Raw genomic sequence first — 26,785 nt, forward strand, 5'->3', positions numbered from 1 at the left:
AAAGTTAGGGTGCTTTCGACAAACAGACGGACAGACATGGCTGGATCGACTTAAAATGCCATGACGATCAAGAGTATTAATACTTTATGGGGTCTTACAGGCATATTTCGAGCTGTTACAAACAGAATGACGAAATTAGTATACCCCCATTCTATGGTGGAGGGTATAAAAATCGAACCCAATAAAACAAAAATGATATTAAGCGTTGCCACTTAAATTTCTTTTTGGCTTTTTCCTCACTATAAACAGAGCACTACTTTTCTGTCTATTTTCCTCCGGCGTTTCGACGGCGTTTTTTTTTATACGGTGTTTGACAGCATTCCACGTAAAAAGCTGAGCAGAATACTCAGCTTTAGCGTAAAATTATTAAAATTTGAGCAGAATTGTAAATCGAGCTGAAATCTGAGTATGCACTCTTAGGGAATTTTTCGATTGCAGCCCACACATTTATCATTTACATTTAGTTATACTGCAAAATCAAAACAAAAATAAAAATAATGTGCTCCGCTGTTCGCATGACCCCATCTTGTAAGTGCATACTGGGTAAAGTCACTAGCCCAACAACAACAACGCTGGTGGTGCAAATCCCCACTAGACTGTCATATTTCTGTAAACTGTCATCTTTCTATTTTAGGTTTTATTTGCATTTTGATGCGCAGTAGACACAAGATAAAACGATTTGTGAATATAAATGTGTGAATTATAAAATAAAACCAAAGAGGGTGTAAAAATCAACAAAATGTGAAAAAATTAAAAAATCTAAACAAACTACCATTCTAATGGGATTTAAATGCAAGTCTGAAATAGCAAATTTTCATCAGCTGAGCTTGTGACTTTATCTTTTATAAGTCTACCTTGAGTCGACTTATCGATTATTGTATCCACCAAAAGTCGATAAATCGATTGGTCGCAAGTTCCTAGTGGCCAGCCAGCCAGCGATTAGTCCCCAGCGGCCAGCCAGCTCGTGAATTAAATATTGTTAAAAATTCAATTTAGTTATTGCCGGGAAAAGTCTGTTAGCCTGTTTGTGTGCTTAGAAGAAAATTTTGCAAAATATACGATTTCATAATGGCAGCGCAAACTGTTTTATTTGATTTCACATTGGACGCTGTGAAAACTTCTGATCCAAAAGAAAGACAGGAAATCGCCAAAGTGTTACGGCATGAGTTGGAGCACATTTTTCCCCAAATATCTGTGGAGTATCAAATGGATATTGTGGATGGATACTTTGCTGTTTTGGCTGAAAATAAGGAAACCATTGTGACCGTGAGAATTTTTGGCCAAGGTCTGGTCACCATTAATGTGGAATACTATTTGGAGGATGGCAAGGAACAGCTCATGTCCTTTGATGTAAGAAATTGCCGTCTTTTGTATTTATATGTCGGCTTATATTTAGTTCTCTTTAATTTTTTTAAGTTTTCTTTGATCAATGCATGCAGTTCTATTTCTCTTGATTATGCGAAAATCAATTTTCAATCAAACAATCAAAAAACAAAAAAAATCAAATTGATTTTTATTCCTCTATCTATTCGTTTGTGCTGTCTGGTTTCCTTTTTTTCATATTGGTCGTTTTTTTCGCCTTCCTTTTGCTGTTGGCTTGGCCTTCAATGGGCCTTCTCCTTGTGTGTTGTGGGGGGTCAGTCTTTCGCTTCGTTAAATCCCTTTCTACTTCTCTCTTTTTCTCTCAACATTGTCGTGCTGCTGCTGCTGCTTATGGAAAGGGTGTCAACGTACACCACACTCTGCCAATGTCGTGGTTTAACACCCCAGTTTAAATCATCCTGAGCCACCCTCAACACCACCTGCAGATGAGCATGAGTTGTTGCCTTCAACTTGCGACATGATTATGTGGATTGCTTTTTTCCATTTTTACACTTGCCGGTCATTGATTTTGTTTTCGTTGCATGGCAAGACCATGAAACCAAGGGGGTTGGCCTTGCAGTGTATTGTTGTATTTGTTAACTTGGCCAAGGTCAACAGGAAGCTGTTGCAAAAAGTAACAATACGCGTAGGTTTGTTTAGATTTATAGTTTAAATAAAACACATTGAATTTTTTTTTTTCGTCCAAGGACTCGTATGGGGATGGTCAATGTTAGGGTTACAAACACACACTCTTGTTACAACCTATGTACACGCCTCTCTGTGATGACGTTATTTGTTTATTTTTGTTGGCTGAACAATACTAAAGCTCTCCTACAGATTTTCGTATTTGATAATTTTTTCTAATAATGAATGAGAGACTTGGATTAGATGATTATGGAGATAATTTTTTGAACTTGATGGCCTTTATTAAGATGATTGCATATAAATATGGAACAATAGTGAACTGGTTTGGAAAATCTACAAGTGTTGTTTGGGTTAAAATGAAAACAGGAAACTGCTAAGAAAGAGCTTGGGATAGGTAATAGTGGCAGTCTACAATCTAAATCATTTATAGCCACGATGATGGGTCTTTTTGCAAGATATGACCTGTTTGAAGCCCCGAGTTTTTGCTGATATTCACTTTGGCCTAACCCATCCTTTCATATGAAATTCACAATAAAATTTACTTTTTTGAAAGTGATGTGAATTGGAGGACACCGTACACAGATTTTAATACCTTTGCCTATAACACGAAATTGCGGGTTCGAATCCTGATCAAAACACCAAAATGTTGTTGTTGGTGTAGTAGCAGTGTGTGGTACACTGAGGCGGCAGCCCTTGCCGATGAAGGAATTCATCGGGTCAATCTGGTACATACAACCGGCTGCCATGGGATTGACATCAAAAAGTAATTTGATGCAGTGCATATCATCTTATTGAAACTAGCGACTTTTGTTGCCAAGAACCTGCAGGTGAGCAAGCTTGTTTCGGGCCGTAGGACTAATAGCCTCAGTACCATAACAGTGGTAATAACTCGTCTTTCCATATCGAATAACATAGGCACTCTCTAGTTTAGCAAGAACCGGTGGTGCACCCTGTCTCTCACTGAGAATCTCCACTCGATATCGCTGATTGCCCGCTTCTCATGATAACGATGACGCCACAAAAATTGAAACTCAAAGTCCCAATCTGTGTGGTGCAAGGAGCTAAGAAATATAGATCCCTTTGCGTCAATTTAATTAATCAGACATCACTCATTGGTTTAAGCGAAGTCTTCTCGCTGCCTTTAAGGGGATTTTCGAGGCAAATTTGCTTGTGTATTGCAAATTGTGTTACTTATTCAAAATACCGGTAGAATAAATTCGTGCAGCTTACAATTCGTTTTTTGACCGACTCAAGCAATAGTCAGGGCCAAAGGTAGTCATATCCTAAAATAAGATTTACAAATATTTTGGCATTTGAATCTATAAACAAGTAAAAAGGCTTTAAGTTCGGCCGGGCCAAACTTTGGATACCCACCACCTCGGGTATATATGTAAACCACCTTTCATCAAAATCCGATGAAAATTGCATAGCTTATGTCCCATAGCAGTTATATCGAAATATGTTCCGATTTGAACCAAATACTAATAAGTACATTAACTATATCTAAAAATAAACCGATCTGAACCATGTACGACACGGATGTCGAAAAGCCTAACATAACTCACTGTGTCAAATTTCAGTGAAATCGGGTTATAAATGCGCCTTTTATTGGGCCAAGACTTTGAATCGAGATATCGGTCTGCATGTCAGCTATAACCAAATCTGGACCAATTTGGGCCAAGTTGCAGAAAAATGTAGAAGAGCCTAACACAAAGCACTGTGCCAAATTTCGTCGAAATCGGACAATAAATGCGCCTTTTATGGGTCCAAAACCTTAAATCTAGAGATCAGTCTATATGGCAGGTATATTCAAATCTCGACCGATCTGGGCCAAATTGAAGAAGGACGTCGAAGAGCCTAACTAAACTCACTGTCCCAAATTGCAGAAAAATTGGATAATAAATGCGCCTTTTATGGCCACAAAACCTAAAACCGAGAGATAAATCTACATGGCAGCTATATTCAAATCTGAACCGATCTGTGGCATATTGCAGAAGTATGTCAAGGGGCTTAACTTAACTCACTGTCCCAAATTTCGGCGAAATCGGACAACAAATGCGCCTTTTATGGGCCCAAAAATTTAAATCGCGAGATCGGTTATATTCAAATCTGGGCCGATCTGTGCCAAATTGAAGAAGGACGTCGAAGAGCCTAACCAAATTCACTGTTTCATCAAAATCGGATAATAAATGTGGCTTTTATAGGCCTAAGACCCTAAATCGGAGGATCGATCTATATGGCAGCTATATCCAAATCTGGTCCGATCTGAGCCAAATTAAAGAAGGATGTCGAAGGGCCTAACACAACTCACTGTCCCAAATTTCATCAAAATCGGATGATAAATGTGGCTTTTTTGGGCCTAAAACCCTAAATCGTAGGATCGGTCTATATGGCAGCTATAAGCAAATCTGAATTGTTCTGGGCCAAATTAACGAAATTTGTCGAAGGGCCTAACATAACTCACTATCCCAAATTTCATCAAAATCGGATGATAAATGTGGCTTTTATGAGCCCAAGTCCCTAAATCGGAGGATCGGTCTATATGGCAGCTATATCCAAATCTGGACCAATCAGGGCCAAATTGAAGAAAGATATCGAGGGGCTTAACACAACTCACTTTCCCAAATTTCAGCAAAATCGGATAATAAATCTGGATTTTATGGGCCTAAAGCCTTAAATCGAGTGATCGGTCTATATGGCAGCTATATTCAAATCTGAACCGATCAGGGCCAAATAAAAGAAAGATGTCGAAGGGCCTAACACAACTCACTGTCCCAAATTTCAGAAAAATCGGATAATAAATCTGGCTTTTATGGACCTAACACCCTAAATCGGAGGATGGGTTTATATGGCAGCTATAACCAAATCTGGACCGAACAGGGCCTAATTGAAGAAAGGTGTTGAAGGGCCTAACACAACTCACTGTCCCAAATTTCAGCAAAATCGTATAAAAATTGTGACTTTTATGGGCCTAAGACCCTAAATCGGAGGATCGGTCTATATGGGGGGCTATATCAAGATATAGTCCAATAAAGCCCATCGTCGAACTTAACCTACTTATGGACAAAAAAAAGAATCTGTGCAAAGTTTCAGCTCAATATCTCCATTTGTAAAGACAGTAGAGTGATTTCAACAGACAGAAGGACGGACATGGCTAGATCGTCTTAGATTTTTACGCTGATCAAGAATATATATACTTTATAGGGTCGGAAATGGACATTTCGATGTGTTACAAACGGAAAGACAAAATGACTTAACCCCCATCCTTCGGTGGTGGGCATAAAAATAAAAATGTGGTCGTTTGAATTGGAAACACTTCGTGTCAGATACCCTTACGATTCGATTCCCATCAGAGACTTGTCGTTGTTGTTGTAGCCATATTGTCATCCTCGTCAAGTTCCTGTTGGTGAGCAAGCGGGAACAGGCTCGCCTTGTCATATCGAGCATCATAGGCACTCAGCATCATAGGCATTCTCACTGAGACTCTCCGCCCTCTCTCGTTACTGTGCCATCACAATGGACACCATTGGCATAATTTGCTGATGTCTCCTATTTCAAAAAAATAATCTCATATTTATTTCAAAATCATTCAATTCACGTGCTTTAAGAAATTGTGTATTTTTAGGTCTTTGTCGTGCAAAGAGGTGAATATTTTAGGCGATTAGTTCGCATTATTCTAAGTTCTAAATGCATTTTTCCATGTTCATGACATGTATATGACGCTATTTTGAGTTCGAAACAAATCCATTGATAACAGCGTTCGTCTTACTTTGCTTCTTCTGTTGCGTTTTTGTTTGTTTTTATATTTGTTGAAAAAAAAAAATGAAAATAAAATAGACCGGCCGGCGTTTGCGTATGCCATTGAAAAATATTTACATTAAAAGTTGTTGAAGAATGTGTTCTCATCCAAATTTACACAGCCAAAGGAATAAGCAAGACAGACATTTGAGCATAAAAGTTATTCCAAGGCGATCGCCAAACGTAAGGCTGGGAATCTAAGGCTATCAGTATAGTTAGCAGTTAGTCTTAAAGAGTAGAACAATGTCTATATATTGGTTAGGTTATAGTGTCCGTCTGAATTCAGACCCACTTAGGAAACTAATTTCCATTGTGATGACAACCTATTGGGTTGCCCAAAAAGTAATTGCGGATTTTTTAAAAGAAAATAAATGCATTTTTAATAAAACTTAGAATGAACTTTAATCAAATATACTTTTTTAACACTTTTTTTCTAAAGCAAGCTAAAAGTAACAGCTGATAACTGACAGAAGAAAGAATGCAATTACAGAGTCACAAGCTGTGAAAAAATTTGTCAACGCCGACTATATGAAAAATCCGCAATTACTTTTTGGACAACCCAATATTACTTTTGCAGCGATAGACCACAGCCTCTGGTACAATCCCATGGCAGCCGGTTGTACGTACCCGATTGACCCGATGGAATCCTTCATCGGCAAAGGCTGCTGCCTCGATGTACAACACATTGCTACAACAATAACAGCCTTTGGTAAAATTTAGCTCACGACTCTCGAACTGGTTGTTGTTGTAATCACATTTTCTTATGGAGGTGGCGATCCTCGTCAAACTTCTGTTAGGTGAGCAAGCTCGTTCCGGTCCAAAGAACCGATCGCCGCGGGAATAGGGTGGCCATTGGTTATTAAAAGGCGCCAATAACTTATCTTGTCATATCGAACATCGTAGGCACTCAGCAGAACCGTTGCCACCCAGCCTCTCCCTGAGACTCTCCCCTCGATACCGCTGATTTTCCGCATCGTAGGGAACTCAGCATTTGTGCAAGAGCCGTTGCCACCCGGCCGCTCACTGAGACTCTCCGCTCGATACCGCTGATTGTACGCGACTGCAGTTACTCCGTATGGAGTATTCGACTATCCGCAACCTGTTGACGCTCCCGGTGGCTCGCAGCTAAGCTTCTCGTGGCAACAATGCACACCACACAGATCGGGCCTCAATGTTCCAGCTTGTATGGTGGTCACGGCTATCCCGTGCCGTTTCTCGCACTGGTAATCTGAGCTAGCTACCAACTTGTTAAGGCTTGCACTTAGTTAAAGCCTGCTGCTATATTAACATATACTTCTATTTGGTTGCCCAAAAAGTAATTGCGGATTTTTCATATAGTCGGCGTTGACAAATTTTTTCACAGCTTGTGACTCTGTAATTGCATTCTTTCTTCTGTCAGTTATCAGCTGTTACTTTTAGCTTGCTTTAGAAAAAAAGTGTAAAAAAAGTATATTTGATTAAAGTTCATTCTAAGTTTTATTAAAAATGCATTTACTTTCTTTTAAAAAATCCGAAATTACTTTTTGGGCAACCCAATAACAATGATAAAAAATTGTAAGAAAACTGTTTGTCATATGAAAACAATTGATTTGTTTAGAATGTGTTTACCTACAAGTTTATATAACACATGGCGATATTTAATAACAAATTTTATACAACCATTTTAATTATTAGACCATATGCTAATATTCATCTCTTTGTGAGGCTGGCTGGCAATAGGTTGCTGTGTCATTTTTTTGAAGTGTCATTCAAAAAATCAACACATTTTTCAACTTTGCATGTTGTATGCTTTCCCTTTCACTAGTTCAACGGCATATATGATTATTTGCCTATTTATGATGTAAAAACAATCATCCATTTTGCCAACAAAAACAACTGAAAGGAAATAAAAGAATTTCACTTTTACAGACAATTTCTGGTCATAAACAAAAATGATCTAAAAATAATTTGATAGGGAAATAGCATAACCACAGCAAAAGTGTCTCATACATGTGCGCCCTCGTAGATTGAAGTACTATAGGCGAAACATATATGTAAATATTTTAGCAGCAAACACTTGTCGTGCCATTTTTGATACAAGTATAGAAAAGTGTGTATGATATGTTGGCCATATTGCACCATGTTATCCACTTCACGCTAAAGATTAGGGATAAATGTGCACATCCTATTTATTAGACACGGTGAATAAGGAAATTGTAGTGAAAAGGTTATGAAATTTGTCAAAAAAATATTTTTCACAAAATAAAAACCCATCAAGATGGAGGGGAGAGTAATAAAACAAAATAGGATAGAGTGATTAATAAATCGACTTTTCCTAAAACCAGCTTTCGAACTATTTGAAAAATGCTCTTAAAAAAAACAGGTTTGAGTTTTTGAGATTTTTAAAAACCGTTTATTTTTCTTTAAAAGTAAACCCTTTTAAATTTGTATAAACTTACCCTAGGTAAAGACAAAAGTCGACCATCACATCCTTTTTTCATTCAGTCTCTGAGACAACATAGATTTTATTAAAGAAAAATGTTCATATCTTCATATCTTAGCAGACGAAAATTTCAATGAAATTTTAGGTTATAGTGTCCGTTATATAAAATGTTATATAAATGTGTCCGTTATATAAAATATTGATCAAATTTACTTTGAATTTTTTTCAAATTATTTAAATTTTAAAGAATTTTTTTTAAAAAAACTAAATTTATTTGAAATCTCAATTGAAAAATTTGATAAAAGTTTTTTTAGACAAAATTCCTATATAAGCCGCTTCAACAGCGAGCAGCTTCAGGCAGCAGCAGTATCTATATAGCGCCATCTGCATCATTTTATAGAATTTCCCTAATTTACATCTATAAGATTGGCAACGCATACAACAATGTTCATCTGATAATCATGATGATCTATCATCTGTTTTCGCGGTCTGTACCGCAATTCTGTAACGTATAACGAACATCGTTTAGTTAAATATAAATGTGTTCGTGTACTCAAAAATTTGTGCAAACTAGCACAAATTGTTACTGGAATTCGTTCGCGTACTTTATTTGCCAGCAGAAGATAGCAAAGTTTTGAGAGTTTGGTAATTGAAAGCTTGCAAATTTCTACTGGAGAGTTATCTCCCAGCAGGAATTTGGAGCATCAAACAGATGTTTCATGAAAACTAGCTGTTGAATTTAAATAAATAGCAAAAGAGAGTAAAGGCTGTTCTAACGCCTAAAGGCATTAAAAATGCAACTCTGCAAACATATCCTACAAAAACGACACGCAAAAGTTAAAGAATTTTCAACGTTTACCATTAAACTCGAGCTTCTCTCTGTGTTGAAATACGTGAAGTAGTGTTTTTTAGGCGCCAAAGATAAAAATCGTTTTAACTTTAGCGCGTTGCTTTTGTGGCATAGTATGTAACTCTACCTTAAACAGAATGAGCGTGTTGAAGAGCGTCGCCTTGAAAAATGCAATTCTGCAAACAAATGTTAAAAAAGCCACTTACAAAAGTTAAACAATTTTTAATTCTGACGACCAAAACCACTACTTCACGTGTGGCAATACAAAATGACGCTCGCTTTCAAGCGTCAAAGTGAACATTTTTTAAATTTTCCGAGTTGCTTCTGTGGAATTTAGGTGCAGAGTTAAATTTTTGCAGCGCAAAACTCAAAAACAAAGCTCAACGTGCTCATTCTGTTTGGCCTTTATTCTACTGTCAATTTTTACTGGAAAAGTACGCGAACAGAACTAAAAAATCCGGATTTGAGGCTCTACTCAGCTGATTTTATAACGGGAAAACAGATGATCGAGCCAGATGATCCAGATTTAAAGAACAGTGTAAATCTATGGAATTTAAAATCTAAGGAATTTTTAAAATTGAATGCATTTATCAATTACTCAGCAAAAATACATCGTAAATTCCATCAACAAGTTCTACTTCGTGGTGATAGTAATACGAGCCAATCGTATCGATGGGAAACCAGGCTTTAAGAGTCATTTCAAACACCACTAGAGAGAGTGTTTAATTAAACAATAAAACTTTGGTTAAATGATTTGAGGAACCACTTCTGAATTCATCATTGAAACCTTCCATAAAGCTGAGTATTCTGTTCAGCTTTTCAGGCGGAATGCTTTCAAACTCCTTATAAACAAGTAAAAAGGCGTTAAGTTCGGCCGGGCCGAACTTTGGATACCCACCACCTCGGGTATATAAGTAAACCACCTTTCATCAAAATTCGGTGAAAATTTCATACCTTATACTCATATACCTCATACCGATCTGAACTATATACGACACGGATGTCGAAAAGCCGAACATAAGTCACTGTGTCAAATTTCAGTGAAATCGGATTATAAATGCACATTTTATGGGGCCAAGACTTTGACTTTGAATCGGTCTACATGGCAGCTATATCCAAATCTGGACCGATTTGGGCCAAGTTGCATAAACATGTCGAAGAGCCTAACACTAAGCACTGTCCCAAATTTCGGCGAAATCGGACAATAAATGCCTCTTTTATGGGCCCTAAACCTTAAATCCAGAGATCGGTCTATATGGCAGCTATATTCAAATCTGGACCGATCTGGGCAAAATTGAAGAAGGACGTCGAAGAGCCTAACCAAACTCACTGTCTCAAATTTCAGCGACATCGGACAATAAATGCGTCTTTTATGGCCCCAAAACCTAAAACCTAGATATCGGTCTATATGGCAGCTATATCCAAATCTGGACCGATCTGTGCGATATTGCAGATGTATGTCAAGGGGCTTAACTTAACTCACTGTTCTAAATTTCGGGGACATCGGGCAATAAATGAGCATTTTATGGGCCCAAAACCATAAATCAAGAAATCGGTCTATATGGCAGCTATATCCAAATTTGAACCGATCTGGACCAAATTGAAGAAATATATCAAAGGGCCTAACACATCTCACTGTCCCAAATTTCAGCAAAATCGGATAATAAATGTGGCTATTATGGGCCTTACACCATAAATCGGAGGATCGATCTATATGGCAGCTATATCCAAATCTGGACCGATCTGAGCCAAATTAACAAAGGATATCGATGGGCCTTACACAATTCACTGCCCCGAATTTCATCAAAATCGGATAATAAATGTGGCTTTTGTGGGCCTAAGACCCTAAACCGGAGGATCGGTCTATATGGCAGCTATATCCAAATCGAAACCGATCTGGACCAAATTAACGAAGAATGTCGAAGGGCCAAACACAACTCACTGTCCCAAATTTCAGCGAAATCGGACCATAAATGTGGCTTTTATGGGCCTTAGACCCTAAATCGGAGGATCAGTCTATATAGCAGCTATATCCAAATCTGAACCGATCTGAGCCAAATTGGCAAAGGATGTCGAAGGGCCTAACACAACTCACTGTCCCAAATTTCAACAAAATCGGATAATAAATGTGGCTTTTATGGGCCTGAGGCCCTAAATCGGCGGATCGGTCTATATGGGGGCTATATCAAGATATAGTCCGATATAGCCCATCTTCGAACTTAACCTGCTTATGGACAAAAAAAGAATTTGTGCAAAATTTCAGCTCAATATCTCTATTTTTAAAGACTGTAGCGTGATTTCAACAGACAGACGGACAGACGGACGGACATGGCTAGATCGTCTTAGATTTTTACGCTGATCAAGAATATATATACTTTATAGGGTCGGAAATGGATATTTCGATGTGTTGCATAAACCATTGCCGGCATCATTTGTGTAGGTTTTATTGGTTTCAATGGTTCGTTTTTCCTTATTTATTTGCGAAAAAACTAAGTTAAATAGAGAAAACGAAATGTGCAGATAAACAACGTGTTTTGGTATGGAAACAAAAACATTTAACTGTTGTCAAATTCCGCTTGCGGAACAATTAAAATTTCCGCGACTATCCCGAAAGCAAAATAGAATACCAACCCTTACATGGAAATGAGCTTTTCGAGTAAATAATAATATGTTTTACCCTACATAGTACGCCACCGTGGCACAGAGGTTAGCATGTCCGCCTATGACGCTGAACGCCTGGGTTCTAATCCTGGCGAGACCATCAGAAAAAAATTTTCATCGGTGATTTTCCCCTCCAAATGCTGGCAACATTTGTGAGGTACTATACCATGTAGAACTTCTCTTCAAAGAAGGGTCGCACTGCGTCAGGCCGTTCGGACTCGGCTATAAAAAGAAGGCCCCTTATCATTGAGCTTAAACTTGAATCGGACTGCACTCATTGATATGTGAGAAGTTTGCCCTTGTTCCTTAGTGGAATGTTCATGGGCAAAATTTGCATTTGCATTTTTTACCTATATAGTATATGTGCTTCACGAGCCATAAACAACAACAAACCAGTATTAACCTCCAAGATGACTTTGCAGTCTTGCAAGCTGGGGAGTATGTTGAAGTCACTTCAACAGCGAGCAGCAGCATTTTCTATGCAGCGCCATCTGCAGCACTTTGTAGAATTACCCTAATTTATATCCATTAGATTGGCAACGCTACAAAAAATTATCTGATTATCTATCATCCGTTTTCGCGGTCGTCCGTCTTTTGTCATCAATAAATCTTTTAATAAAACAAAGTTGATTGTTTTCTTTAGATTCCATTGCAGGATATTGTCCGGCTATAGACCATTTCGTTCAATGCTTTTTATTCAAAGAATAATACAGCAAAGAACTTTCAAAAGTAAGGCAAAATGTGTGATGTTACTCAAAAGCGATTTCTGATTCGCCAGAATCATCATCAGAAAATTGTCAATAGGATCACGGTGCTTTGCATACCAACCCAACTAGAGTATGTTGCAAAGCACACATCTAATTTTGAACAGGGCTATTTAAGACGACTTGATGCACAAGCGCAATAGAAAACAAGTAAAATCTTACTTCCCTTATTCAAATCCAACAATGCAAATAGCAACAACCTTACACAATTTTGCCGACACGCAGTGGAATAATGTTCAGATCTGTCAGAATGCCGCCGGGCTGTCTACTCAGTTCTCATGTGGACCACCTCTATCAGGAGACAAAGATCCTACCAGTGCGAAGACATAAATACATGCTGTCTAAGCAATATCTTTTGGGCTGTTATCGCAGAGACCATCCAAATCATCATCTAGTGGATAAATATCCACCGCCAGAAGCCTTAAGGTAGATCTACATGATCTCGAACGTTCAGCGCTACAAGAGAGAACCTCTAGATCATGCAGGTCTAGACAACATTCATGCAGACACGGTAGCAGATGCTGCTATATAGACCGATTTTCCGATAAATGGTCAAATGCCCATAAAAGCTTTATTTTTCTTCAGATTTTGAAGAAATTTGAAAAAGGGAGTACTTTAAGGCTTCTAAACAACTGACCCAAACATGGTTCAGATCGGACTATATTTAGATATAGCTGCCATATAGACCGATCTCAAGATAAGGGAACTGAAGCCCATAAAAGCTTTATTTATAAACCAATTTCGCTGAAATTTGGAATAGCTTTAAGCCTCCAAACATTCGACCCAAATAGTGTATAGATCGGACTATATTTAGATACAGCTGTCATATAGCCCCATCTGCCGATAAAGGGTCTGAAGCCCATAAAAGCCTTATTTTTTAAGCGATTTTGCTAAAATTTGGAATAGTTTGTTATTTTTAGCCTCCTGATATACGAACTAAATATGGTTCAGATTGGACTATATTTAGATATAGCTACCATATAGACCGATCTCCCGATAAAGGGTCTGAAGCGCAAAAAAGCTTTATTTATAACCCAATTTCGCTGAAATTTGAAACAGTGGGTTATTTTAAGCCTCCCGACATCTGACCTTAATATGGATTATATCGGTCTATATTTAGATATAGCTGCCATATACACCGATCTTCCGATAAAGGGTCTGAAGCCCATAAAAGCTTTATTTAATACCCGATTTCGCAGAAATTTGAAACAGTCGGTTATTTTAAGCCTCCCGACATCTGACCTTAATATGGATTACATCGGTCTATATTTAGATATAGCTGCCATATACACCGATCTTCCGATAAAGGGTCTGAAGCCCATAAAAGCTTAATTTATTACCCGATTTCGCTGAAATTTGAAACAGTCGGTTATTTTAAGCCTCCCGACATCTGACCTTAATATGGATTACATCGGTCTATATTTAGATATAGCTGCCCTATGCACCGATCTTCCGATAAAGGGTCTGAAGCCCATAAAAGCTTTATTTATTACCCAATTTCGCTGAAATTTGAAACAGTCGGTTATTTTAAGCCTCCCGACATCTGACCTACATATGGTTCAGATCGGACTATATTTAGATATAGCTGCCATATAGACCGATCTACCGATAAAGCGTCTGAAGCCAATAAAAGCTTTATTTATTACCCGATTTCGCTAAAATTTGAAACTGTCGGTTATTTTAAACATCCCGACATCTGACCTAAATATGGTTCTGATTGGATTATATTTAGATATAGCTGCCATATAGACCAATCTGCCGATAGGGAGTCTGAAGCCCATTAAAGCTTTATTTATCACCCAATTTCGCTGAAATTGCATACAGTTATTTGTTCTGAGCGTCCCGATATTCGACCTTAATATGGTTCAGATGGGTTTATTTTTGGATATAGCTGCCAAAAAGACCAATATTTTGTTCTACAAAATTGAATGGTGACTTATGTACATTAGAGTACTCAATGTCCGTGCCGAATTTGGATGGTTAAGTTATCAAATTTTCACCGGATTGTGACGAAAGGGGTTTTACATATATACCCGAGTTGGTGGGTATCCAAAGTTCGGCCCGGCCGAACTTTATGGCTTTTTACTTGTTACAAATATAATACGATGCGCTCTACGGCCAAAGTATAATGAACCTTTGGGTTCCTAGTTTATTTTTGTGCAATCTTTGTACATCCGTCAGTCTCATCACTCATACCTTGCATTTATTACTTATTTATTTTTTTTATTGCATTAATAAAATGCATAATAATCTGCTGCAGTTTCGATTGTTTCTGTGTGTTTTAAACTTGATGATAAAACAAAACCAAAAACAAATAATGTATCACAACACATGCTATGAGAAATTACGTTTGTTGTTACAATTAATTTTATTTTGTTTTTTTTTTTTTTTTTTTAATTTTTCACAACACTTTTCTAGACTGTTGATTGTTGTTTGTTTTTCTTTTTTGTTTCTCTTTGTTGGTTTGTTTAACTACTACAATATTTTCGATTAAAACAAATCTAAAAAATTTCTGTTTGTAAATAAAAAAAATATATATAAATGTATGTATGTGTCTCAAATGTATTACAGACCATGCGTGCTTTGGAATTAATATTACAACAAAAGTTAAATTCTGATAATTCCAAATATTTGCCGCCTATTAAACGTGGTGGATACATTGATATTTACATGACAACTTCAGGTTAGCATAGCGATATGATATGAATGAATGAATCACCCACCACCCCCTATGTATTTAATCACAACGATGTTAATTCAATTCTTTCAAACGAATTCAAGATTTCATTCTAAATATTCTGTTCATCATTTGTCACATCAAATCGTGTAGAGAAGTCCCAACTTCTCTATCCTTTAAAGACGACACCAAATTAGCAGAAAAATCAGAAATTTTGAAAAAGAAAAAAAACAATACAAAAATTCTTTTACAGTTTATTTTCCCCATTCGTTTCCATTCAAGCATTTCTTGTATTCTTTGGTACCTATATTTGTATGTACTGTCTCCCCCAATACATCTTCCTTACTTTTGTTGCTGTTTTATTGCTAGTTATCCATTGATATTCCTAAGCTTCTTCTAGCCGATTTGATTAGATTGGATGGAACGTCACTTTGTCGTTCCCTAATCCCCTACATCATTGGTCTTCTTATGTAGCTTAAAATTGTGTAAAGGTCTTTCATTTAGAAAATGTCTTTTTGAGTTGGAAACAAAACAATGCTGAAAAGCTTTTTGCCTACAAATTTGCATGTTTTTGTTTGTTCGTATCAAACGAAAGTGAATTGTTTAGAGCCTAATGTTTCACACGAGTTCATTTTTTCACAACAACCCAGACCCTTAACTTTGCTATACGATTTTTAGCGAATTTTTTGTTAATGTGTGTTTTTTTTACATTTTATTGAATTATAATTTGATATAAAATATTCGTTTTTGTTATTTTGAAATAAATTTTTTAAAAAATTGAATTCTATCCTTTTTTATTCTCGCTATTGTTCTCACCATCAACCAATCAACCAAAACCAAATCATCATTATTGTTGCCACTTTCAAATCGAAAAATCAATCAATCAATCAATATGATAAATATATATATAAATACCACAACCTTTGACCACCACCACCTCTCAACCACTACTATTTGATTTGAAACATTTTCAATATTCATCGCTCGATCTAAAATCTCTAAAACACCACCAACCAACCGACCAACCAATCAACCAACAAACGAACCAACCAAAGACTTCAAAACGTCTTGAAAATAACATTGCCAAGCAATTGAAAGTCTATTCTGGACAAGTATTGCCTCCACTGAAACGTGGCGACGTTGCTAGATATTTCCCATCATCAGGTAATGAAAACCATTTTTTATTATTTATCTTGTCTTCTCTCTCTCTCTATCTCTATCTATCTCTCTCCTACTTCTTCTATTTCTATATTTATTGTCATTTTGATTTATAAAATGTGATATGTTTTATTTTGTTGATGATAATATACAATAATTATTGAAATATGTACGTTATTGCTTTTGTGTTTAGTCTATGCAAATGTTTTATAAATGCCTTATTAACAAATTTTGTTTTAAAATTAATTTTCCTTAAAATGAAATAATCCGTTATTCCAACAGTGTAAAAATTTCTTGCCTGTTTAGGCAAAGAACATTTTATTATACCCACCACCGGGGTATATACCCACCACCGAGGTATATACCCACCACCGGGGTATATACCCACCACCGGGGTATATACCCACCACCGGGGTATATACCCACCACCGGGGTATATACCCACCACCGGGGTATATACCCACCACTGGGGTATATACCCACCACAGGGGTATATACCTACCACCGGGGTATATACCCACCACCGGGGTATATACCCACCTCCGGGGTATATACCCACCACCAGGGTATATACCCACCAGCGGGGTATATACCCAACACCGGGGTATATACTCACCATAGGTGTGTATTCATTTTGTCATTCCGTTTGCAACACATCGAAATATCAATTTTCGACCCTATAAAGTATATATCTTTCAGATCGTCGTAAAATTCTAAGACTATTTAACGATGTCCGTTAAATTAACGCTGAAATTTGGCACAGATACGTCTTTTTGATGCACGCTGGTTAAGTTCTTGAACGGCCCAAATCGGACCAAATTTTGATATAGCTGCTATCCGATCTGCCAGTATAGAATATAATGCCTATAAATGCTTCATTTTTTATCCGATTTTGCTGAAATTTGAAGCAGTGAATTGTTTGGAGCTTCCCGACATCTTAACCAAATATGCTTCAAATCGGACTATATTTAGATAAAGCTGCCTTATAGAGCGATCTGCCGATAAAGGGTCTGAATCCCATTAAAGCTTTATTTATTACCCGATTGAGTTGAAATTTGAAACAATGGGTTATTTTAAGCCTACCGAAATCTGTCCTTAATATGGATCAAATCGGACTATATTTAGATATAGCTGTCTTATAGACCGATCTGCCGATAAAGGGTCTGAAGCTCATGAAAGCTTTACTTATTACCCGATTGGGCCAAATTGAAGAGGGCTGTCGAGGGGCCTAACACAACACACTGTCCCAAATTTTGGCGAAATCGGACAATAATTGTGGCTTTTATGGGCCCAATACCTTAAATCTAGAGATCGGTCTATATGGCAGCTATATCCAAATCTGAACCGATCTGAGCCAAATTGAAGAAGGATGTCAAGGGGCCTAAGACAACTCATTGTCCCAAATTTTGTCGAAATCGGACAATAATTGTGGCTTTTATGGGCCTTAGACGCTACATCGGAGAATCGGTCTATATGGCAGCTATATCCAAATCTGGACCGATCTGAGCCAAAATGAAGAAGGATGTCAAAGGGCCTAACAAAACTCACTGTCCCAAATTTTGGCGACATCGGACAAAAAATGCGCCTTTTATGGACCCAAGACCTTAAATCGAGAAATCGGTCTATATGGCAGCTATATCAAAATCTGGACCGATCTGAGCCAAATTGAAGAAGGATGTCAAGGGGCCTAAGACAACTCATTGTCCCAAATTTTGTCGAAATCGGACAATAATTGTGGCTTTTATGGGCCTAAGACCCTACATCGGAGGATCGGTCTATATGGCAGCAATATCCAAATCTGGACCGATTTGGGCCAAATTGAAGAGGGCTGTCGAGGGGCCTAACACAACTCATTGTCCCAAATTTTGGCGAAATCGGACAATAATTGTGGCTTTTATGGACCTAAGACCTTAAATCGGCGGATCGGTCTATAAGGGGGCTATATCAATATATAGTCCGATATAGTCCATCTTCGAACTTAACCTGCTTATGAACAAAAAAATAAATCTGTGCAAAGTTTCAGCTCAATATCTCCTTTTTTAAAGACTAGCGTGATTTCAACGCTACCGTAGCGCAGAGGTTAAGCATGTCCGCCTATGACGCTGAACGCCTGGGTTCGAATCCTGACGAAGCCATCAGAAAAAATTTTCAACGGTGGTTTTCCCCTCCTAATGCTGGCAACATTTGTGAGGTACTATGCCATGTAAATACCTCTCTCCAAAGAAGGTGTCGCACTGCGGCACGCCGTTCGGACTCGGCTATGAAAAGAAGGTTCCTTATCATTGAGCTTAAAACTTGAATCGGACTGCTCTCATTGATATGTGAGAAGTTTGCCCCTGTTCCTTGGTGGAATGTTCATGGGCAAAATTTGCAATTGCGTGATTTCTCCTTATCATTGAGCTTAAAACTTGAATCGGACTGCAGTCATTGATATGTGAGAAGTTTGCGCCTGTTCCTTAGTGGAATGTTCATGGCAAAATTTGCAATTGCGTGATTTCAACAGGCAGAAGGACATGGCTAGATCGTCTTAGATTTTTACGCTGATCAAGAATATATATACTTTATGGTGTCGGAAATGGATATTTCGTTGTGTTGCAAACGAAATAACAAAATGAATAAACCCCCATCCTTTGGTGGTGGGTATAAACAATTGAAAGAAACCAATTCAGCTCAAAAAACCGAAACCCCGGTTTTCAAAAACCGATCTAATCACTTTTTTTTATCAAATGTTTTTAATAATAATTAATAATTTTATTTATTATTCTCATAATTTGCGCTATTTTTTTTTATAAATTGTTGAATAATATTTTATCTCCTTAAAAATTATGGCGTGTATTTCCATTATCTTTGTCACGGATTTTCTATTAAAAAATAAATAAAAATTGGCATAAATTTGCTCTTATTTTGTATATTTTCATGTTTTAAGTGCTCCTACATTAAGCTTTGTTTATGCATCTGTAATCGCTTTCTAATTGAACTAATCCTTTGAAAGACAGATTAATTAAAATAGCATGTATGTACATATATTTGTCTGACTGACTGTCTGTCTGTTTGTCTTTTGTGGATACGATTGCAATAAGAATTACAAGTGTGTTGGTATATGTGTATAAAGAGAAATGACACTCCACCACTATCATCTAACAGAATATGAATACCTTTGAACCATTGTAACAGTCTTCATAACCGTTCTCATCATCACCATGCATAAAAGCCGAAAATCCATTCAGTCCCAACATTTTCGCTTTCATAAAAATAGATTCCTTTATTCCATATGTGTAAATAAATCCAAATCTCATAAGAAAACAAGCCTACAATTGTAGTTCATTAATACCTAAGGTTGACAAAACACTCTCACACACACACATTGAAGCATATCGACATACAAAATGTATACGTGTTCATATGTATGTAGATTTTTGACATTTTACCTTGTTTCCATTTCGCCATTGTAGATGAACGTATTATCGAATACGACATTGATTCCTTGGTCTACGAGGCACGTTCACCATTCCAGAAGATTCAAATCTTGCATTCGAAGACATTGGGCAACATGTTGATATTGGATGAATTGCAAAGTAAGTATAAATAGAGTAAAATCATAGCAAAAACTTTAAGGTTGTTGTCTAACGTATTGAACTGCAGAAAACTGCAAAATAATATCCGACTTAAAAAATTTATTTCTTAAAATGTTTTGTTGTTAATTTTCTACAGCGATCAAAAAAAGTATTCATCATTAGCAAAATTGATAATAAATTCACTTATTTTGGGTAATTGAAGAAAATTTAAAGTAAACAAATAATGCAGTTTTATGCAATAGTTTATTTTTCGTAATATGTTTTAAAATAAATTCAAAAAATAAATTTAATTAGCGCAAAAAATGCAATTTTATATAATAACACCAAAAACAGAACAAAAAAAGTATTCATCATTGATGTGCTATCATCAAAGTCAAATTCAAATATTATTTGGGAATCCCCCTTTTCTGTTTTATTTAGTAAAGGACGCTTTGCCCTTGACAGCAAATATTTAATTTCATTGAAAATATAGTTTTTGTCAAAATGGGTCGTAAGCAAAACGAGGTTTCTGATGAGGTAAAAGTTTTGATAATAAAACACCACAGGAATGGTTTAACTCAAAAAACTATCAGTGAAATATTAAATAGACCACGATCTACTATACAATCTATCATCAGAAAGTGGACAGAAACGAAAACTGTTGACAATAAACCAAGATCTGGTCGACCAAAAGCACTTTCAGTTGGAGATGTGCGTTGGCTAGTGCGGCAAGTTCAGAAAACTCCGAAGACAAATGCGACCATTCTTCGTAAAAACACTATGGAATATTTAGGGAAGGAAGTTACTACACAAACAATTCGAAATACACTCAAAACTGCACGTAAGAAGCCCTTTATAAATAAAATAAACCGAGCGAAAAGGCTAAACTTCGCAAAAATGTATGTAAAACAGCCCGAATCATTTTGGAAAACAGTAATTTTTGCAGACGAGAGCAAGTTTAATCTTTTTGGGTGCGATGGAAAGGTCATAGTGTACAGAAAACCAAATACAGAGCTTGAAGAACGAAACACAGTTGCTACTGTAAAACATGGTGGAGGTGGTTTAATGGTTTGGGGGTGTATGGCGGCTTCAGGAGCGGGAAATCTTGAAATTATTAATGGAGTAATGGATCATAATTATTACATTGACATTTTAAAGAGGAATTTAAAAGATAGTGCTGTAAAACTTGGGCTTGGTAATAACTTTCAATATTATCAAGATAATGACCCCAAACATTCTGCTTTAAATACCAAGATGTGGATGCTGTATAACTGCCCCAAAGTCATTAAAACTCCTCCTCAAAGTCCCGACTTGAACCCAATTGAACATCTTTGGGAACATCTCGAACGCAAATTGAGAACGCGCAATTTTTCGAGCAAGAGTCAAATGCAACAGGTGATAATGGAGGAATGGACTAATATAGACCAAAATATAACCGCTAAATTAGTCCAATCGATGTCAAACCGTTTAAAAGAAGTTATAAGACGCGGTGGTCGAATAACAAAGTATTAATTTTTTTAAATTATGTTATTTATTTTTTTGTTTTTTTGCAATGATGAATACTTTTTTTGTTTAATTTTTTGTGTTCAGCTGTAAAATGGCCCTTTTTGTTCAAATAAATACTATTTTTTTCTTTAAAAACAATGAAATTGTGTACATATATATCCCACAAGCACTACTGCATCATTAGTTTAATATGTTTTTATTCCAATTGTCTTTTGTAGACTTATTAAAAAAAAAACATTGAATGATGAATACTTTTTTTGACCGCTGTAGTTGGTTCGGCTTAGGTCTGCGTAATTAAAAGACACAAAAATGCTTTTTTTTTTGTCAGAGCACCACACAGGGCGGAACATTGAGGTCCGATATGTGTGTTGTTCATTGCTGTCACAAGCAGCTAAGCTGCGAGTTACCGCGTCCACAGTCCACAGCGGATAGTGGAATGCTCCATACGGAGTAGCTGCAAGGGCAATCGCAGACTATCAGAGGTATCGAGCGTAGAGTCTCAAAGAGAGCCCGGACGGCACCGGCTCTCTCGCACAAATACTGAGTGCCTATGATTCTCGATATGACAAGTTATTGGGGCCTTTAAATAACCAATTTCCACGATCCTTTGAACCGGAACGAGCTCGCTCACCTACAGTAGGATGAGCCCATTTCTGAGTGGGGTCGAATGAATCGAGTAGATTTTAATGCACGGAAGATTCAGTGCTGCTTGTTGTCATACAAACGATTCGCTGATCCATTACGATCATCTTTGTCTATCAACGGTGTAGATGTTGAGCAATCAGAAGCTCTTGATATTCTGGGCACGAAAATGCAAAGTGATGTCCGTTGGCCTCTAAACGTGTATTCGAAAGACGCATTCAAGTGTTTAGGCTTTCTTAAACGATGTAAGACTTACTTCTGATTTTCTTAACATCTACACCACCTTCGTAAGACCGAAAATGGAGTACAACTCACATGTATGTGCTGGTGCCTCAAAATCATCCCTGGAGCTACTGGACCGTGTACAGAGGAGAACGATGGCGTGGGGTATCCAACTCTATTGCCTCCCTCCATCATCGTCGCAATGTGGGTTGTTTGGCGCTGTTCTATCGGTATTTTCATGGTGTGTGTGTTCGTCTGATATTAGTCTTCTTATTCCTGATGTAAGGATGTATGTCAGGGATACTAGACATTCCAGGAACTCACACCCGTTTGTAATTGATTGGCCAGCGAACTGCACAATGCATTATAGAGAGAATTCTTATTTTGCCCGAATGTTAATGTTTTTCCCACCCACTTTGACATCCAAGGATTTAAGACAAATGTCAATAAGCGCTTTACCCCTAGCTGTCATATAAACCAATCTTGGGTCTTGACTTCTTGAGCCTCTAGAGTGCGCAATTCTTATCCGATTGGAATGAAATTTTGCACGTGGTATTTTGTTATGATATCCAACAACTGTGCCAAGTATGGTTCAAATCGGTTCATAACCTGATATAGCTGTCATATAAACCGATCTGGGATCTTGACTTCTTGAGCCTCTAGAGGTCGCAATTATTATCCGATTTGCCTGAAATTTTGTACGACGGATATTTCAAAATGCATAAATGTAATTATCATATGATTCTTATTGTTCTAATAGCTCAGGTCAGGGCTTAGGTCCTTTCAGCTTAGAAGTTAATTTTGAATATTATATTGGGTTGCCCAAAAAGTAATTGCGGATTTTTCATATAGTCGGCATTGACAAATTTTTTCACAGCTTGTGACTCTGTAATTGCATTCTTTCTTCTGTCAGTTATCAGCTGTTACTTTTAGCTTGCTTTAGAAAAAAAGTATAAAAAAAGTATATTTGATTAAAGTTCATTCTAAGTTTTATTAAATCCGCAATTACTTTTTGGGCAACCCAATATCTACTCCATTCCTTAAAACCTTTATTAGAACCCCGTATTTCCATGAGGATCTTTTAGGGATGGGACATGCACTCTTTAGTTTCGGCCCAAATGTAGATGTCAAATTCATGCTCTAATCCCTAATAATTTCATTACAGAGTCTTACTGCACTCTTTAATACCTTTCATTTGAGCCCCATATTGCCGTGATCAGTAAATATGTCCGGTTTGGGGAATGTTTTGGAGATGGGGCGGTCTCCCAGACACTTAGCCATGAAAACAAATATCAGATTCTTAGTCCAATTTTAAATACCTTTTATGTGAGTACCATATTCCCATGTTTAGTAAGCCATATTGCCATGGTGGGTAAATATTATGTCCAGTTTGGAAGGTGTTTTAGAGGTGACTGGTCCCCAAAACACTTGGCTCCAAAATTGAGCATTAGCTTCGTTTTATACTCTAAAATACCTTTTATTTCTGTCCCATATTGTAATGATTGGTCTGTATATCCCTTTGGCGGGCTTTGGGGTTCGGGTGGTCCCAGATGCAAAAATGCAAATTTTGCCCATTAACATTCCACTAAGGAACAGGGGCCAACTTCTCACATATCAATGATTGCATTCCGATTCAAGTTTTAAGCTCAATGATAAGGGGCCTCCTTTTTATAGCCGAGTCCGAACGGCATGCCGCAGTGGGACACCTCTTTCGAGAGAAGTTTTACATGGCATAGTACCTCACAAATGTTGCCAGCATTAGGAGGGGAAAATCACCGTTGAAAATTTTTTCTGATGGTCTCGCCAGGATTCGAACCCAGGCGTTCAGCGTCATAGGCGGACATGCTAACCTCTGCGCTACGGTGGTCCCAGATACCATCCCCAAATTTTGGCACCAAATTTCTAGTTTTAGGTTACTAAAGGGTGATTTTTTTGAGGTTAGGATTTTCATGCATTAGTAATTGACAGATCACGTGGGATTTCAGACATGGTGTCAAAGAGAAAGATGCTCAGTATGCTTTGACATTTCATCATGAATAGACTTACTAACGAGCAACGCTTGCAAATCATTGAATTTTATTACCAAAATCAGTGTTCGGTTCGAAATGTGTTCAAATTTTGACAAATTTTGTTCAGCGATGAGGCTCATTTCTGGTTGAATGGCTACGTAAATAAGCAAAATTGCCGCATTTGGAGTGAAGAGCAACCAGAAGCCGTTCAAGAACTGCCCATGCATCCCGAAAAATGCACTGTTTGGTGTGGTTTGTACGCTGGTGGAATCATTGGACCGTATTTTTTCAAAGATGCTGTTGGACGCAACGTTACGGTGAATGAACACATTTCGAACCGAACACTGATTTTGGTAATAAAATTCAATGATTTGCATTTGCTTGCTCGTTAGTAAGTCTATTCATGATAAAATGTCAAAGCATACTGAGCATCTTTCCCTTTGACACCATGTCTGAAATCCCACGTGATCTGTCAAATACTAATGCATGAAAATCCTAACCTCAAAAAAATCACCCTTTATAAGAGCCCAAACTAAATTTTGTACGATCATGACTAAAGGCCATGGGTGGCTTTAAGGCTTCAAAGAAAAATGTGCAACTATCTTCGTAATCTGAATTATGTCTAAGTATGAGCTATTTTTTTCGAGCATGTGGGAAAAATTATGCCCAATTTAAAGACTTGTGCTTCAGATGTCCGAATCAACCTTAAAGCTTTATTTGTCAATTTCTTCATTATCCGAATTGATGGCAATTTTCTTCTTTACTTTCAAGATATCGCCGAGTCGGACTTGATTTACACGGAAACCTTGATGGGGCGTGGCATTGAGAACTACGAAGGCAAAGAGATCTGTATTTTGGGTGGCGGTGATGGTGCCCTACTCTACGAGCTGCTCAAGGAGAAACCCAAATTCGTTGTTATGCTGGAAATCGACGAATTGGTTATGCAGGCCTGCAACAAATATTTGAACAGTATTTGCGGTGACGTTTTGGAGAAACGTAAAGGCGACAACTATGAGATTGTGGTGGGCGATTGCGTCGAATACATGAAAAAGTTTATTGCCGAGGGACGCAAATTCGATTATGTGTTTGGCGATTTGACCGATATCCCCATATCGGGTGCACCAATTGGCGAATGCTGGGACTTTATACGCACAATCCTCGAGCATTCATTCAAGATCTTAAAGCCGGATGGCAAATACTTGACTCATGGCAATGGCACCAGCTGCCTGGAATCGTTGGAATTATTCGAGGAACAATTGGGCCTGCTTAAGCCCAAGGTGAAATTCACCACTTCTAAGGCGTTTGTGCCCTCGTTTATGGAAGAATGGCTTTTCTACCAAGTCTGCTTGGCTTGACGAGGTGAAGGCATTAATCAAATGCAACAAGAATTCAATAACAATACACAACAACCGCAGCGACGACTTCATTCAATAAACAATAACCAAAATAACGAGGCTTCCTTAACTGTTAGAGCAAACAGCAAGGCAAGGACGAGCCCAGAGAGCCACTTGCCATTAAGCCCCCCATTTGCGTATGATTTCCAAACGACCAAATACAGACGTTTTCTCTACCACTCATCGATATCTTAGTCACCTCCAGAGGGGGACAACTGCTTGCTTAACAACTTGAACTTAGACTTACTTTCGTCATTATTTCAATGTCAATTCTTTTATTTAAGGAAAAAGCATACCAAATATTTAAGATCAACATGTAATTACTTTAAGTTAGCATTTAGTTAACATGTGATTTAAAGCACACACACACCCCCCGGTAACGCCCAGCTTCATGAAGCCTTTGCCCCGCATACACTTCCGGCCAACAAACCTATTATAAGAGAGCCACTCCCTTGCCTCCAAAGTCATAGGGTTTATTTTAAGTTTATCATTAAAAAACAAACAAAAGTGCATTACAATTTATATTTAGTTCCTTTAGTTTAAAAACAACCTTTTTTTTTTTGTTTGTTTTTTTAACCCATTGACCTCTGCAATGCAGAGGAAGAATTCATGTAGTGTTCATCGGTTGAACTGAGAATTGTACTTACTCGCCTAGTATATGATCACCATCACGATATTTGTTTTCTTTATTCAAACTCCTCTTATGTTGTTGTTCCTGTTCAGAGTGGATGCTCCAAGCGAAGACAAAGCATAAAACGACTTAAGGAAAATGTGTGACAAGATTTATTTTAATGAACTTATTATTCTACATAACAATGTTTGATTTAAGGCATGTATTAAAAACAAAAACCAAAAATATTAATAAAATAGTCGTACGCAGAATAAAGTGGAAGTAAAGTGTGTTATATTGGGTTGCCCAAAAAGTAATTGCGGATTTTTCATATAGTAGGCGTTGACAAATTTTTTCACAGCTTGTGACTCTGTAATTGCATTCTTTCTTCTGTCAGTTATCAGCTGTTACTTTTAGCTTGCTTTAGAAAAAAAGTATAAAAAAAGTATATTTGATTAAAGTTCATTCTAAGTTTTATTAAAAATGAATTTACTTTCTTTTAAAAAATCCG

General features: G+C 37.3%; 1 protein-coding gene across 2 annotated transcripts; it reads left to right on the forward strand.

The window, feature by feature from the left end:
• The first annotated feature begins 929 nt into the window (after nt 1-929).
• Nucleotides 930-26,550, forward strand: LOC106093541 (spermine synthase). 2 transcript variants are annotated; one of them, XM_013260604.2, is made up of 4 exons: nt 930-1,350; nt 15,074-15,185; nt 19,790-19,912; nt 25,042-26,550. In XM_013260604.2, exons 1-4 carry the CDS (start codon nt 1,069-1,071, stop codon nt 25,623-25,625), a joined length of 1,101 nt encoding a protein of 366 aa, XP_013116058.1. In that variant the 5' UTR covers nt 930-1,068; the 3' UTR covers nt 25,626-26,550. The 2 variants fall into 2 exon arrangements, with proteins under 2 accessions (XP_013116058.1, XP_013116059.1); XM_013260605.2 differs by lacking the exon at nt 15,074-15,185 and adding an exon at nt 16,235-16,343.
• The last annotated feature ends 235 nt before the right edge of the window (nt 26,551-26,785 follow it).

The sequence above is a fragment of the Stomoxys calcitrans genome, chromosome 1 (assembly GCF_963082655.1).
Source record: "Stomoxys calcitrans chromosome 1, idStoCalc2.1, whole genome shotgun sequence".
NCBI lineage: Eukaryota > Metazoa > Arthropoda > Insecta > Diptera > Muscidae > Stomoxys > Stomoxys calcitrans.